We start from the raw sequence: 16,156 nt of genomic DNA on the forward strand, positions 1-16,156 counted from the left end.
TCTTAGCCAATAAAAAGCTTGGTACAGTGGCCTACATCTGTCATCCAAGCTACATGGGATGAATAAATAAGAGGTTCATGGTCTAGTCCAGCCTGGGCCAAAACTAAGACCTTATTTGAAAACAAGAAAGCAAGAAGAGCTGAGAGATGTCCTTCAAGTCTAGAGTGCCTACCTAGGTAGGAGTGCCTACCTAGGCTCTGATTTCTAATCCCAGTGGTGCCAGAAAAGAAAAATGAACCCATATTTTCTTCATAGAAACTGACAAGATAATTGCACATTTCTGTGGAGTAGTAGCTAAAAGTAGTAGATAAAAATACTAAGGATTTTTAAAAAGTAAAAATGTTGCAGATATTGGTAGCAAATAGGAAAGCATGACAAGTCCTCTACTAAATTGTCTGAGAATCTAACAGAACCCTATAAGTAACCAATATGACACATTAAAAAAGAAAACGCAAGGGAATAATTGCTTCTGGCTTGATGGTTCCATCAAGGCACTGAGAGCACAGTGTATCTGGAGAAGCACCATGCCACATACCCCCCCTTAAGTTGCCCTATGTCTCTCTCCTGTTTGGCTGCTGTAGTTTGAGGAGGAGAGGGCCCTGTTAAGACAGAGGCAGAGACTGGAGTTATGTACCCACCATCTAAGAAATACTTGGAACCCACAGAAGCTGTAAAAATCAAAGAACGCTTTCCTAAACGCTTTGGAGGGTGTTTGGCCTTGTGGCACCTTAACTGTGGCTTTGTGGTCTTTAGAACTCAGAAACAATGAGAACTTCCAGTATCATCTTGAAGCTAGCCTGAGCAGAAAAAAATGTCAGCAACACGCTAACCATCAAAAAAACAAAAACAAAACTGTCCTGGCGGTGTGGCTCAAGTCATGAGCAAGAAAGATGACAACACAAAGTCCCTAGTTTAAGCCCTGATACTTGCATGCTCACATGTACCCCACCCCACCCCCACAGAGGGTAACTGTGACCAAGTGGGATATAAGTCTGATTTAGCTTCTAACATTAATGTTAATTGCAATATCATGAAAAACAAAGTTCACATTATACTTCTCCATACACACAGAAAAGCATCAGTTAAATCCAACATTCTTTCATGGATAAAAATACTAAGAACAGCATGAAATGTCATCAATCTGATCAAGGGGGAATTGATACAAAACCTACAGTTAACATTGTAACATCAAAACTACAATAAAGCCGGGAGCTGCTGACTCACGCCTGTAATCCTAACTACTTGGGAGGCTGAGAGCTGAGGACTGAGGTTCAAAGCCAGCCTGAGCAGGAAAAGTCTGTGACCCCCTTAGCATCAATTAAAAAAAAAAAAAAAAACGGAAGTAGAGCCAGTAGTAGAGTGCTAGAGTTGAGCAAAGAGCTCAGGGACAGTGCCCAGGCCCCTAAATTCAAGCTCTAGTGTACACACACACATACACACACACACACACACACACACACACACACACGATTAAATGCTACTTTATACTTGTTAAACTAGCTAGATGCACAAAGTGAGAAATAACAGTGTTAGCCAATCTGTGGAGAAACTGTAACCTTTGTAAACTGCTGGTAGGATTGAAAATTTGTGCAGCTGGTTTGGGAAACTATCTGGCACCTCAAATGATTAAATATAGAATTACCATATGATACAGAAAAATCTACTCTGAGTTACATATCTAAGAGAAATAAGAACATACTCCACAGAAAAACTTTTACATGAGTACTTATAGGAACATTGTCAATAACAGCCTAAGTCACAAATGTCCATTAACACCAATGAACCAACAAATATTGTACACCCACATGTTAAAGTGTTTTTCACCTGTAAAAAGGAACTGCCAATCCATGCTATGGGATGTATGACATTTGAAACATTATACTAATTAAAAGAAGCCAGTCACATCAGGCATAGTTGTTCATGCCTATAATCTCAGCTATTCATGACTTGAGGGTAGAGGATTGCTGTTCAAGGCCAACCCAGGCAAAGATAGTACCAAACCCTACCTGAAAAAAAAATGAACTAGAAACAAAAGGACTAGAGGCAAATAGGACACTTGCTAAGCAAACCTGAACTAAATCCTAAGGGTTACAAAAAGAAAAAGAAGAAAGACAAGGAGGAGGAAGAGGAGAAGGAGGAAAAAAGAGGAGGAAGAGGACACACAAACAATGTATTAAGTGATTCCATCTAGATGAAATGTTCTGAACAAGGCAATCTCTATACATAGAAAAGAGGTAAGTAGTCAATCCTGGGAGATGGTAGACCGAGTGACAGCTACTGATAGCTCAAGGGAATATGGTTTTTTTTTTTTGCCAGTCCTGGGGCTTGAACTCAGGACCTGGACACTGTCCTTGAGCTCTTTTTACTCAAGGCAAAAACTCTACCACTTGAGCCACAGCACCACTTCCAGCTTTTTCTGTGTATGTGGTGCTGAGGAATCAAACCCAGGGCTTTGTGCACACTAGACAAGCACTCTAGCAATAGGCCAAACTCCTGGCCCCAGGGATATGGTTTCTTTTGAAGTGATGTATTCTCAAAGTAACTTTGATCATTTTTATACATTTCAATATAAATTTTAAAGCTACTGAACTGTATGCTTTAAACGGGTAAATTATAGGCTATGTGAATCACATCTAAATAAAGCTGTTGAAAAATGTAATAATGTGCTCACTCTCAGGCACTGCCAATCCTCCATTTCCACAGACCCGAGAGCAAATGTCTCCTTACAGGTTCCATTCTTCACCTTTCTTCACTATAATCCTGGTATGTCCTATATCCAGTCCTCCTTATGCAAAGCTAATCATTTCTCCTTTGTCATTCCTTATGTCAGAGAAAGTTTTGTGTAATAAGGATAAATGTAGTTACTTCCTTTCCTGATACTTCCTTTTTCTTTTTTCTTTTTGCCAGTCCTGGGGCTTGGATTCAGGGCCTGCGCACTGTCCCTGGCTTCATTTTGCTCAAGGCTAGGCACTCTACCTCTTGAGCCACAGCACAACTTCCAGCCTTTTCTGTTTATGTGGTGCTGAGGAATTGAACCTAGGGCTTTGTGCATGCTAGGCAAGCACTCTACTGCTAAGCCACATTCCCAACCCCTCCCTTTTTCTTAATACAGAGCTCACTAGAGTGTATGAGAAGGTTCTTTGGGGCTAATACTTCTCAGCCAGGCTCCAGTGGCTCACATCTATAATCCTAGCTACTCAGGAGGCTGAGATCTGAGGATGGAGGTTCAAAACTGGCCTGGGCAGTAAAGTCCATGAGACTCTTATCTACAACTTATCACCAGAAAACCAGAAGTGGTGCTGTGGCTCCAGTGGTAGAGTTCTAGCCTTGAGCTAAGGAGCTCTGGGACAGTGCCCAGGCCCTGAATTCAAGCCCATGGCTGACAAAAGAAAATACTTCTCTCTTCAGAGAAATAACAAAACAGACCCACAGTATTTCCTAGAAATGTAAAGTCTTAAAATAAGAAGGCAATAGAGAAGAGTTTCTGAGCTCTACTCGGTGACCACACTTTGAAGAACTGGTACTATTTCAGAGGGGATGGCTATGTGGTAACCCCTGACAGAAGCTTTGTTTCTCTCTGAGTACAAGTCATAAACAATTGCCAAATCCTGGTGTTTTCACAGGAGAAAGCTGTTCTAGTGTCTGTGACTATTTTGACACTAGACAATGCAGATGGTAGCAGAAACCTTGATGAACTATAGCTATAGATTCTGTTCTTTCCAGTACCACTGGAGGAAGATCTTGATGAAAACTTAATTCCTTTCTCTGTCTCTGTCTCTGTCTCTCTCTCTCTTCACTGGTGGGGAACGTGTAAAGGGTTTTATATGTTCTAAGCAAATGTTCTACCATTGAGCTACAACACACTCAGTCCCCAAACTTATTTTCTTGCTACTCTAATAGAATGATCCTTTGTTTTTTTTAATTTTTTTTTTTTTTTTAGTGTTGGTTATAGGGATTGAACTCAGGGCCTGGGCACTGTAGTCCCTGAGCTTTTTTGCTTTACTACTTTGAGCCGAAGAGCCATTTCTAGTTGTCTGGTAGTAAATTGGAGAAAAGAGTCTCACAGACTTTCCTGCTTGGGCTGGCTTCAAACTGCAATCCTCAGATCTCAGACTCCTGAGTAGCTAGGATTACAGGTATGAGCCACTAGTGACAAGCACTTCAAATGTTTTAGTTACGTATTTAAAAAAAAAAATATATATATATATATATAAAGAAAGGGCTGGGAATATGGCCTAGTGGCAAGTGCTTGCCTCGTATACATGAAACCCTGGGTTCGATTCCCCAGCACCACATATATAGAAAATGGCCAGAAGTGGCACTGTGGCTCAAGTGGCAGAGTAGCAGAAAAAAGCCAGGGACTGTGCTCAAGCCCTGAGTCCAAGGCCCAGGACTGACCAAAAAACAACAACAACAACAACAAAAATAATAAACAGATCCACTACCTACCTTTATGAAGTAGGGATTCGTGTAAGGAAGTTAGGTGATGTAGATGTGCCACTGAAAGGAATATTGAGACCCTTTCCTGTCTTTTGTTTTCTAGCTACCATGCAATGAGTAGGTTTGTTCTGCTATGTGCTCCCAGACATGATATACTGCCTTGTCACAGGCCCAAAGACAATGAAGCAACTGACCATGAACTGAAACTCCTGAAACCTTTTCTCTAATCTCAGGTATTTTGTCATCTATGACCCTCCCCCCCAAAAAAGAAAAGCTAACATAACAAACTGCATCATAATTATGTAACATACATATTACATGCATATTAATTTTAATTACATTAAATATTTTTGTGCCACATAACATTTGGGTTGAAGGCAGACTGCATATACAACCTGGTCCCATGAGATTTAATCACAGCGGTATGGTAGCTACTCTGATATTCAATGACAAGATTGCTTAACAATGCATTTCTCAAAATGCATTTCCATTCTGAGCAGCAAGAAAGATAATTCTCTTTCATAATCAAAGTTAGGGTTGACAGACTTCACAAACAAAAATACTGGAGTCCATGACAAATTCTGATAGTGATGAAAACTTCTGAGGTTTTCCTGACTAAGGAAATTACTATATTCTACCAAATTGACACACTTAGACATTGTTCTTAGGTTTGATGAATTCTGGATCTCCTTGGTTACTTTTCAATGCCTAAACAGTAAACTGTTCTGCAAGTTAGTATCTGTCATGATCTTGCTAATAAAAAGAGAGATGGTTGATTAAGTTATTGGATCAAAATTTGCATTCTCCCTGTCTTCTCTTCTTGTCCTGTCTATTGGAAGTAGATATGTTAATCTGTCAAGATTAAATGAGAATTGTCTTGTGAAAGCCACTACTAATAAAATGCAAACATAAATTATTAGTGGGGTTTATTTGAATGTATGTTCTTACCCAGTAGAACTGATTTTAGGGGTCTGAAGTTTGTTGTTTTTTTTTTAATTTCTTAGTAGACTTTAAGCAGATACCAACACATTGGTCTTGCTAACTTTGAGTCCCAAGATTATAGATAACTTGATCACAATCAGTAAATATTTTTATGCAGGTTCCTGGGCCCTAGATCAATATACTGATTCAGAATCTCTGGTGGCAGTGTCCAAGAATACACAGCTTAGCAAAAAAAAGTCTTCCAGGAAAGTGTGAAAACTACTGGTCTATGGGGTTTACATCTTCCTCTTCTTTATGCTCTTGATGCACTTCCTGTTCTTGATGCTTTTGTTGACCACATTAGACTTAAATTCATGAACATTGTTTACAGCAAGCATTCACTATTTGTCATGGGTTATTTTTGTGTACTGTCTCTCCTTAACAGACTTCATTTCTTTTTTTTTTAAATTTTATTTTATTTTATTTGGCCAGTCCTGGGGCTTGGACTCAGGGCCTGAGCACTGTCCCTGGCTTCTTTTTGCTCAAGGCTAGCACTCTGCCACTTGAGTCACAGCGCCACTTCAGGGCATTTTCTACATATGTGGTGCTGGGGAATTGAACCCAGGGCGTCATGTATACGGGGCAAGCACTCTTGCCACTAGGCCATATCCCCAGCCCCCAGACTTCATTTCTTGAACACACAATTATTTATGTTCCTGTATACTACACATAATGCTCAGCATAGAGTAAATGTTTAACTAATATTTGTCATAAAAAGTAACCATGATGATAATGGAAAACAAATTTCTCTTCTGGACACATGGCTGTTTGCGAGGCCTTCTGGGAGCCAGCTGACTTAATAAAGGGAACATCAAATTTCTCAGCAAAAACTGAAACACCCAATTACACATGACACTTTTTTTGGGGGGGGAGGGGGGAATCAGAACCATAATCCTTTTGAACCTTAGTAGCTTGGATTTTATTGTAGTAAATTACACTTCATTTTTTATTGGCTTCCATTAGCTGTATTGGGGAGGGATTTCATTGTCACATCTTCACACGATTATACTGTATTACAATCAGTGTAAATGGTGCTTTAGAGAAAGTAATGCTTTGTCTTTATCATAGCTTTTGTCTGTAACCTCATAACACTCTCAGACCATTTAAGTTACTCTACAGCCATACTATAAATATTACTATGCTCTTACAAAAAAAAAAAAAAAAAAGCTGACCTAGGAGAATTGTAAGATACTTGGCCAAAACGTAGTTGTAATGTCCATCCCCAGGAGGGCTCCATGCAGATACCCTCCCACACCTGTTTAAGTCTGAGCCCAGTACCTGAGTTACTTAGGTAACTGGCACACCTGGAGGCAGTTACCTCTAGCTTTTCTGAGGTCACATCCAATCCACCTGGCCATGTCTCCCACCTTTCCCTATACAATCCAGCTCAATACAGTCCCTTCTCTCTTTCCTCTGTTACTCTCTCTTCCCCCTTTTCTTTCCCCTCTGTCTCCCCACGCCTCCATCTCGGGTGGGCTGGCAGTTTGCTTTCCCCCCAATAAACTCCTTTTTGTCTGAACCATGTGGTAGGTTTCCTTTCTGGCGAACCTTACACTAGCCAAGAAAGCCACACTAAGAAAACCCAGGAGTAGCTGGATGGTGGGCACTATGTATTTCCCTGATTTCCACTTGTGTGACTTGAAAGGTGAACATCCCATAAAAGAAAAAGGCTAAGGTGAAGAGAAAATGAGGACTATTTCCAGTTGAGGAGGAGGAGGAGGAAGAGGAAGAGGAGGGATCTGGCTGTCTAAAATGGAAATGAGAATCCTCGATTTCTTCCTCCTGTTGTTGACCGACTTCCTTCCTTCCTTCCTTCCTTCCTTCCTTCCTTCCTTCCTTCCTTCCTTCCTTCCTCCCTCCCTCCCTCCCTCCTCCTTTTCTTCTTCTTCTTCTTCTTCTTCTTCTTCTTCTTCTTCTTCTTCTTCTTCTTCTTCTTCTTCTTCTTCTTCTTCTGTATTCTCGTACATCGTTTTATCTTAGGACGCTTGTATATTTTTCTATTCGGGTTAATTAAAAACACAGTTCCATTCCCAGCATCCTTATCTATTTTCCAGGCGTCGTGCTCTCCCCACTCGCTCCTCCCCTGGCAGCAGAGCAAAAAGGTCTAGCAGCTGATTCCTGCCGAGGGTGGCACCGAACCCTCGTCCCGGGACCCAAGAGCTCGGCCCCAGGGCCTGCCTGCCTGCTGGAGAATGCGGTTCCCCCCGGGATGGCCTCTTTGTATGTAAACTGGGAATGGAACACGCCCACCTACCTGACCGCCAGACTCAGTTACCACAGAGCCCTAAATGAAGACCAGTTGTTTCCTCACGGTGTCATTCCCGGTTTATCTCCGCGCCAGCAGCACCGAGCGCGGCGGAACTGACCCCGGGTGGGCCGAGGGGGCAGCGAGCCGCCACGGGGTAGACTTTCCCATCTGTGGCAAGGGAGCGCGGGGGGGCTGCTGGGAGTCGATCAGGCAGTCTCCCCTTGGCCTTGCAGAACGGAAAGAACTACAGCTCCCATGAGCCCACGCGCCCCTCTCCCGGCGCGAGACCAAACGCGATGGGGGGGGGGGAGAGGAGATTCGCGCGCGTGCGCGTGCGCGCGAGGACCCTCAAAAAAAAAAAACAAAAAAAAAAAACGAGCCCGGGGCGCGCTGCTCCGCCTGGCCGTGTTAGCAGGCCAAGGAAAAAGGCGAATGGGAGTGTGGGGACTGTAACAAAGGAAAGATGCCTAACGAAAGGCAAGTCAGGAGATAAAAAGAGCCAAGCACCATGACCTCAGCAAGCCCGGCGGCTCGTAGGCGCGCGCACCTGCCGCGTCGCGGGCGCGCGCCCCACGCCACGGGGCCCAGAGTCGGCCGGGCGGAAAGGGGCGGGGCCTAAGGCGGGGGGGGCGGGGCCTAAGGCGGCGAGGGCGGCGGCGGCGGCGGCGGCCGGGACTTAGACATCTGGGACTGTTGTTATTCTCCAGCCGCTCGCCCGCCCGCCCGCCCGCCCGCCCGCCCCAGGCAGTTGGCCGGGAGACCCGGACCTGGTGGGTCGGGGTGCGGCCGTCCGCATCAGCCTCTCCCTCCCTCCCGGTTCCCTGAAGTTGCCGCGGGAGCGGGCGCGGATACCCAGCCGCTGGGTGTGCGGTGCCCTTCGGTGAGGAGGGGGCGTCCGGACCGTGGTGAGCGCACCCAGGGCTCCCCCCACCACCACCACACCACCCCCGACCTCGTTATCTTCGCCGGCCTCTCAGGGTCACAAGCCCCACTGTGACTGCCATGGCTGAAAACGCCGAGGGAGACCTGAACTCCAACCTGCTCCACGCCCCCTACCGCACCGGGGACCCTCAGCTAGACACGGCCGTCGGGCAGTGGCTCCGCTGGGACAAGGTGGGTACCTGGCCACGCCGCCGCCACCCGCCCAGCCTTCCCGGTGCCCACCCTTTCCGGGGCCCACCCAGACGGCTGGGGTCGGCGGGGGGGCGGGGGGAGGGATGACCAGCGAAGCCCGGCGTCGCCACCACCCACCTTAGCCTGGGCTGGGCAGGGCAGGGACCAATGCAGTCGTTTTCCTTTTGCATTTGGCCGAGTTGCAACCCGTCTTCCTCCCCTTGGGCTTCTTCCCTTCTAAGTGCGTGTCGTCTCAGTCTCAAAAATAATTCATCATCATCATCCTCATCGCAAGTTCTACAACGCGCCTTGCAGAGCAATTTCCTTTCCCCTACCTCCCTTGACTTCCTTCTCTGCAAACCTCAGCGTGGTTTCGGGCACCCTCGGGACGTTCCTAACCGCTATCTGCTTTGGTGCTGGTGCTGGTGTTTCCACCTTCGGTCGCTAGGTAGTCGCCACCAGGCTTTATTTTCTAGTATCACCTTTTTTGCTAAGGCAACGGCTGCCTTAACGCTTTCTTTCTTCCCCTTGTTAATAGCTGTCTTCTTCCTGATGTATCCTTGGTTCAAAGACTCGCCTTTTCCACCTTTTATAGGACACCCCGGATTCAGAATTGTTTTTGTCTTGCCTCCTCCTCTGCACCCCTAGCCCTAGTACAGGCGTATGTATGGGTGCATGTAAGAAAGCCAGAATTAACATGCAGCTTCCTCACTTGTAAAAGAGAAAACAAGACACGAATCCAAGCTTTGGCTGTGTCTGAAATACATTTAAGTCCAGGAGGCAACACGTTTTAAGAGTGAATAGTGAATTAAAGGGCTAGTGTTTTAATTAGGTGAAATTGTGTTGAACCAAAGAAGCTCCTAAATGGTTAGCTTTCTCCAGCAGTTCGATTTTTATTTTGTTCAGTCATTCATGCATTCAGAAGCTGAGTACTGGATAATATTGTAGGCCCTTATTTAGGGCCAAGAAATACTAGCAGGTGAGAAAGATAGAGGGTTCCTGCCCTTCACAAGCCTCCACTTAAGCAGATAAGGAAGCAACAAATAAGCAATTACAATGAAGTAATTGGTGTGACTGGGTCATGTGCATCTTGGATATTCTCAATTATGATTCTAGAGCATGTCTAAAACCTCACAGTGCTTACAAGTTACCTGGGAATATTAAAATGAAGATTCTGTTGCAGTGGCCTGGGGTGGAGCCTGAGAGTTTGTCTAAGAGTGAGCTTCCAGGTGATATCAATATTGCTGAATGTTGCTCTTTTTGTTCTTTTTGGTACCAAAAGCCAGCTTTGACTGTTGTTGTTTTTTTTCCTAATGACTGTCCTCGTGGATTTTTTAAAGCTTGTTGGAATGAATTATTTAATAATTGTCTGTGCTATGCGTAGATAACAGTTGAATGATTTTGTGGCAATAAAAGGGTTTGCAGGTAGTCAGTTGTTGCAGGAGTTAAAAAGTGAGAGTGATCTGCAGACTGAGATGGTTGAAGAAGACTTTATTGAGAAGATGGACTACATATAACAATCACAAGGAGCACCTTCATTGAATATGGAAGACCAATTCTTAGTATTTAAAGTGCCCTTACAAGGCACTGCCTAAAATCCTGTGGGAGATAGAAAGAGCAAATAGATATAGATCAGAACTTGAGATAATATAGAAGGAAAGACAAAACAAAGGCTCACAAATATTACATAGGGAACAAACAAGTGTCCTTAACAGAAAATAGATTTAAATAATTGTATTATTTAGTAAAATGATATTTTCATTGATTCCTTTCTCGATGAGAGAATATTTTTAACTGGGAAACAAACATGTAGCTAGTATAAATTGATACAGTCCTTAAGCTAGGCTAAGTCCCAAAGCCCTGAACTTTAGAGTTCAAGAATGTAAAATAATAAATTAGATTTCTACCATTTATTCCATTATACACTGACAGCACATGTTGTATTTTAATATAGAGAAACTGAACTTGACACATGATTAATACCTACTAAGAAACTTATGCTGATTCTATTTGTGTATGCTGGGGTCCTAGGTCTTGAACTCAGGACCTGGGCACTGTCTCTTAGATTTTTAGCTCAAGACTAGCACTCTGCCACTTGAGCCACAGCTCTACCTCTGGCTTTCTGTTGGTTAGCTATACAGAAGAACCTCACAAATTCTTCTGCCAAAGCTGGCTTTGAACTGAGATCCTCAGCCTCCTAAGTAGTAAGCATAAGCTTACTAGTAGCAGGCATACGCTACTGGTGCCCAGCTGCTGCTAATAGTGACCAGTGGGCCATACAGTAAGTTTTAACTTGACCTCAAAGTAATCTGTTATTTGTTGTGGTCACCAGAATTACTAACTTTAACCTTGATGGCTTGGTGTACAAATCTTGATGAACAAAAGTGTTCATTGGAGCTAGGCACTCGTGGATCAGGCCCATAATCCTAGCTACTCAGGAGGCTGAGAGCTGAGCTTTGAAGCCATCCCAGGCAGACAAATCCAAGAGAGCTTGCGGCCCTGAGTTCAAGTCCCTACTTTTTAAAAAAGAGTTGTGTTGAACTTTCAGAATTTATTAAAATTTAGGTTTGTTAGTGTAAAGAGGAGGGCAGTGATAAGCAGAAAGATTACAACTTGTGTAGTTAATATGTCTGTTTAGGGTACATAGAAAGAAAATTTTGGAAAGATATGTGAAAATCACATAATGGAAAGCCTACAATATGTTTATAGTGGCCTTGAACAAGTAATAATATAGGTAGGTGTTAAAATAATACAATATAATGTCCAGTAAACCTCAACCTATGATATTCCATGAGATGGCTTTCTGTTGGTAAATTTACCAATCTAGGATCTGAGCTCCTAGTTCTAGGCTTTTAGTCTAAAATATCTCAGAATGGCCACAAAAACTGACACCTCATTTAAAATGCTGTATTACTAATTTATGCTTCAGATGTAATACATAAGATTTGATTCTGGTCAAGGCATTTTATATATGTATAATAAGAGAAATGAAAGGATTAGAAGATTTTTTATGATTGTAAAATCAAATCACAGAGGGTCACAAATATATGATATAAACATTTAAAGGCATCAGCCTATTAGCTAGGTGCCAGTGGCTCACACTTGTAATCCTAGCTATTCAGGAGACTGAGATCTTAGGATCACAATTCAAAGCCAGCCTGGGCAGGAAAGTCCATCAGACTCATATGTCCAGTTAACTACCAAAAACCAAAACCAAAAAAAAAAAAAAAAACAAAAAACACAGTCTGTAAATAGCAAATGAATCCCATTTCTGTTAGGGATTGTCCAGTTCTCCCCCCCGCCGCCCTGCCCCATTATGGACCATTGCACTCTCCTGGTGCTCTAGGACTAGGGCTCTTACCTCCTTTCTACTTCTTTCATTCAGTGTTTTCATGCATTGTCAAATTAAAGGCAAATCATGCTGGCTTAGAAGCATGTTCTCTTTAATATTGATAGTTGTGTTCTGTTTCTAATGCATTCAGATTTTTAATTTTGTGTAAGCACTCATATATCCAAGATGTTAAGCAGTGGCAAAGCTTGTGTGGATAGATGGATGGGAAGTGGGACTGGTAAACAGGACATAACTGCTCACTTAGCTACTGCAACAATATGGAGGTTTAAGAATACGTGTTTTAGTAGGTGTTAACAATATGGAGGTTTAACAATATGGTGTTTTAAGGAATAATAATAGAGCACTCTGATCTCAAAATGTAGGTCTGTGTTAAACAGCAGACTATGAAGTTGAAGGTAGATTCATCTTATAAGAAGCCTGAAAATGAAAACAAAAGCCTTCAGTCTTAGCCATCTAACAATAGATTTTTTTCAAACAAAATATAGTTCTGAACCAAAAAATAATGAGTGTTTTAAATTATAATATGATGGAAAATACACCCTTAAAGTACCTCTACAAAGCCTATCTAGACCGTCTTATTGTAGATACCCAAAGAAGTTATGCATACTATCCATTTGTAGAGCATTGGCTACATCTTGGATATGTTTTTATAATATTAATTTATATAACATTATTTATTGACACTTTTCTAATACTTCATTAGAGTGCAGAGTTCACCTGGCATTTTATTAATTTGGGGGGAAATGTTAGTATTTATATCTTTAATCTCTACAGAGATTAAATCTTGTATGGTAGACTAATAGGAAGTCGTTAGGCCCATTTTTACAAGTAAAGAAATTCAGGCTTAGGAAAGGAAAAAGGCATGTGTTTTTTCAGTAAAAGATTCGGACTTGAACATAGATCCTATGACTCTTTAGTCTTATCATTATAGTAGATTTTATAACTGAATATTTAGTAAATGTTATAAACCAACTTTCAAGGACCTTATTAAAACCATTTTAGTGGGGTTTTTTTTGAAGCTGGAGTAGAGTAAAATATCCAGCAAAATAAATTGTCATGTATTTCGTCTTTTTTTTTTTTTTTAACAAGAGCTGAGTTTGCTGGTGAATGGTTGCTTTGGTTTCCTGGGCAAACCATATTATTGTTGTATCCCAAGAGCAAGAATAATCCGTAGAGGTGCAACTTAAGGTGGGAAGGAGTTTTATTTAAAAGGAGCTTTATTTACAACCTAAACTTAAGCACCAAAACATCCCTCCACCTCCAAGTGCTGGCCTGCCACTGCCTTGTCCTAGGCTAGTTACCCAGAACTGAGACCTGACCTGACCTCACCTCTGAACCTCCATTCTTTAACCTCCAACCCCCAAACCTCCAGAGGAGTGAGCTTCTTTCTATTCCTCTTTCCTGCAGACCTCACCTCTATGGCCTCGTGCCTCCCCACAGGCTTTAGACCTCTCTGAAGGCCTCAGGCCTCTCCTCAGACCTCAGGCTTCAAGCCTCTCCACAAGCCTCAGGCTCCTGGCTCAGCTCAGCCCAATCCCCCCGCCCCCTCTGTCTCCAGACTTTCCCACAGGCCTCAGGCTCCTCTCAGCTCTGCTCTGCTCCTCCAGCAGGCCTGCTCAGCTCTGCTCCACTCTCTGTTCACTCTCCTCTGCTCTCTGTCCGCTCTCCTCGTGCCTCCACTCTCCCAGGCCTCTGTTCTCCTCAACCTCCCAGCAGGCCTCTCCTCTTCGCTGGCCCAGAGTTTGGCTGCTCCAGCCTCTGTTCTCTGCAGGCTCGGACCTCCCTGCACCGCTCGTCCAAACTCAGGCCTCTTCTGTCTGCAGGCCCACCAGGGCACTCCTCAACTCCAGGAGTTACCTCTTGGCACTTTGCTTTCTCGAGGTTCTCTCCTCTCCTTCCCGGAAATCCCGCCCTCTTATATCCCCCTGCCGCCTGCAGAGGGGAGGGTGGCATTTCCGGTCCCATCAACATGGGTGGGATATCCTTTTATGCTCCACAAGTGGGGCATGGCAATGATGACAATATGGAGCCGGGCTTCCTGTCCCCTCCCAGTTATTACATTCCCTCTGTCCAGGAACTTTAGTACATATATATGAGTGCCTGAATTTCATTCCTTTTTAAGATTAAAGTTTCTTTTTGTTTTTCTTTCCAAATTTCTTACACTTTCTAGTTTTCACCTATTTGAATTTGTCATTATTTTTAATAAATACAAGCTGTGACTTTAAAAAGATACTGCAGAGGGATTTAATGGAAACGATAGTAATTTCCACTTCTCTTCCTTGGTTTGCTCCTTAGAAGCCATTTTTAATAGTGTTTATTATTTTTGTAGTTACCATGAAAAGGTCAAGTAATATGCCAGTACCACTATTTTAAATTTATGACTTAGGTATTCTCTGCCAAGGATAGGTCTGTGCTATGAAAAATGGGAGCTCACTTCCTCTGTGTCCCCTTTGTTAGTCTGTTTTATGTTGCCATGGTAAATACTGTGAAAAGAAAAGAGTTTTACCTAGCTACAGTTTTGTAGGCTGCAAGTATAAGATCAGGTAGCCCCATTTGTTTGGCCTCTACTGAAGGCCTCAAGGGTGATGTCATGGAGGATAGCATCCAAGAATCATCTAGTGTGACAGGGAGCCAGAGATCTGGGAAGGGAATGCTTTGCATTTCTAAATTTTTATTTATTTATTTATTTTAATAGTAACTCACTCCACAAAACTAACATTCCTTCTCAGAGCAGTGCTTCCACTATGCCTACCTCTTAAAGGTCTCAGCACCTCCACACCAAGGACCATACCTTAGCACATGAGCCCTTCGGGAATAAACCACATCCACTTTTAAATCATAGTTATGTTACTAGTCTTTCACTTATTAGTTTGAAATTTCAAATAATTGGTGATAGCAAAGTCTGCAGGACAGTTAACTCACAGGCGTAGAACTCCTGGTTGGCCATTCTTTTTAAGAGAAGAAAGCAGAAAATATACTCTGTATATGAAGACAGGAAAAAAAACAGTAGCCTCCCAGAAAAAGCTGTGAATGTCAGTAATTAAGGATTGAGTTATATGAAGAAAACAACATGAATAAGAAATAAGATACAGCAGTGGGCACACATAAAAAGAGATAAATTAGGAGCTTAAGACCTTTAATTTTGGCTGGGAATATGGCCTAGTGGCAAGAGTGCTTGCCTCTCATACATGAAGCCCAGGGTTCAATTCCCCAGCACCGCATATGTAGAAAATGGCCAGAAGTGGCGCTGTGGCTCAAGTGGCAGAGTGCTAGCTAGCCTTGAGCAAAAAGAAGCTCAGGGACAGTGCTCAGGCCCTGATTCCAAGGCCCAGGACTGGCCAAAAAAAAAAAAAAAAAAAAAAGACCTTTAATTTTTAAATTAAAATGGAGAATTATTCCACTGATTAAGGGAAGATTCTGTGAAAAAAAAAACAAAACAAGAATGAATTACTTCTAAGAAATTAAGCAGAAATGTAATTACTCAGCCCCTTTCTACCAGATGCAAATTAAAGTTGAACTGGGTGCTAGTTGCTCATGCCTGTAACCCTAGCTACTCAGGAGGTTGAGATCTGCGGATCGTGTTTTGAACCCATCCCAGGCAGGAAAGTCCATAGATTTATCTCCAGTTAATCAGCAAAAATCTTCAAGTGAAACTGTGGCACAAGAGTAAGGCGCTAGCCTTGAGTGAAAAAGCTGAGGGACAGAGCCCAGGCCCTGAGTTGAAGTCCCAGTACCAACACAAAAATAAAACAAAGGGTTAGAGTTGAAGAAACATAGTAAAAAGAAATAGAAAGTATGAAAGAAGCTTGACAAAAAGAAACTAACCAGGAGTCTAGTATAAAGAAACCCTAGCTGACAAGCTGTCGACTAGATCCACATTATGTTGCAAGACACCTCTTGAAGAAGAATACAATTTCTATTTTGTAAGTGGTAAAACTTAGGAAGATGATAGTAGCATGTTAATTCTATAAACAACATGTCCAAGAAAGGAAGAAAAGAAAGAAGCAAGGAAGGGATGGAGG

At 42.7% G+C, this 16,156-nt stretch overlaps 1 protein-coding gene across 1 annotated transcript in view; it reads left to right on the top strand.

Annotated features, from left to right (window-relative positions):
• The first annotated feature begins 8,407 nt into the window (after positions 1-8,407).
• Positions 8,408-16,156, top strand: part of Pgm2l1 (phosphoglucomutase 2 like 1) — a 40,708-nt gene continuing 32,959 nt past the window's right edge. Inside the window, exon 1 of the mRNA XM_048360251.1 lies at positions 8,408-8,782. Coding sequence (XP_048216208.1) covers positions 8,672-8,782 — 111 coding nt within the window. The 5' untranslated portion in view covers positions 8,408-8,671. The remainder of the gene's footprint in view (positions 8,783-16,156) is intronic.

The sequence above is a fragment of the Perognathus longimembris genome, chromosome 13 (genome assembly GCF_023159225.1).
Source record: "Perognathus longimembris pacificus isolate PPM17 chromosome 13, ASM2315922v1, whole genome shotgun sequence".
NCBI lineage: Eukaryota > Metazoa > Chordata > Mammalia > Rodentia > Heteromyidae > Perognathus > Perognathus longimembris.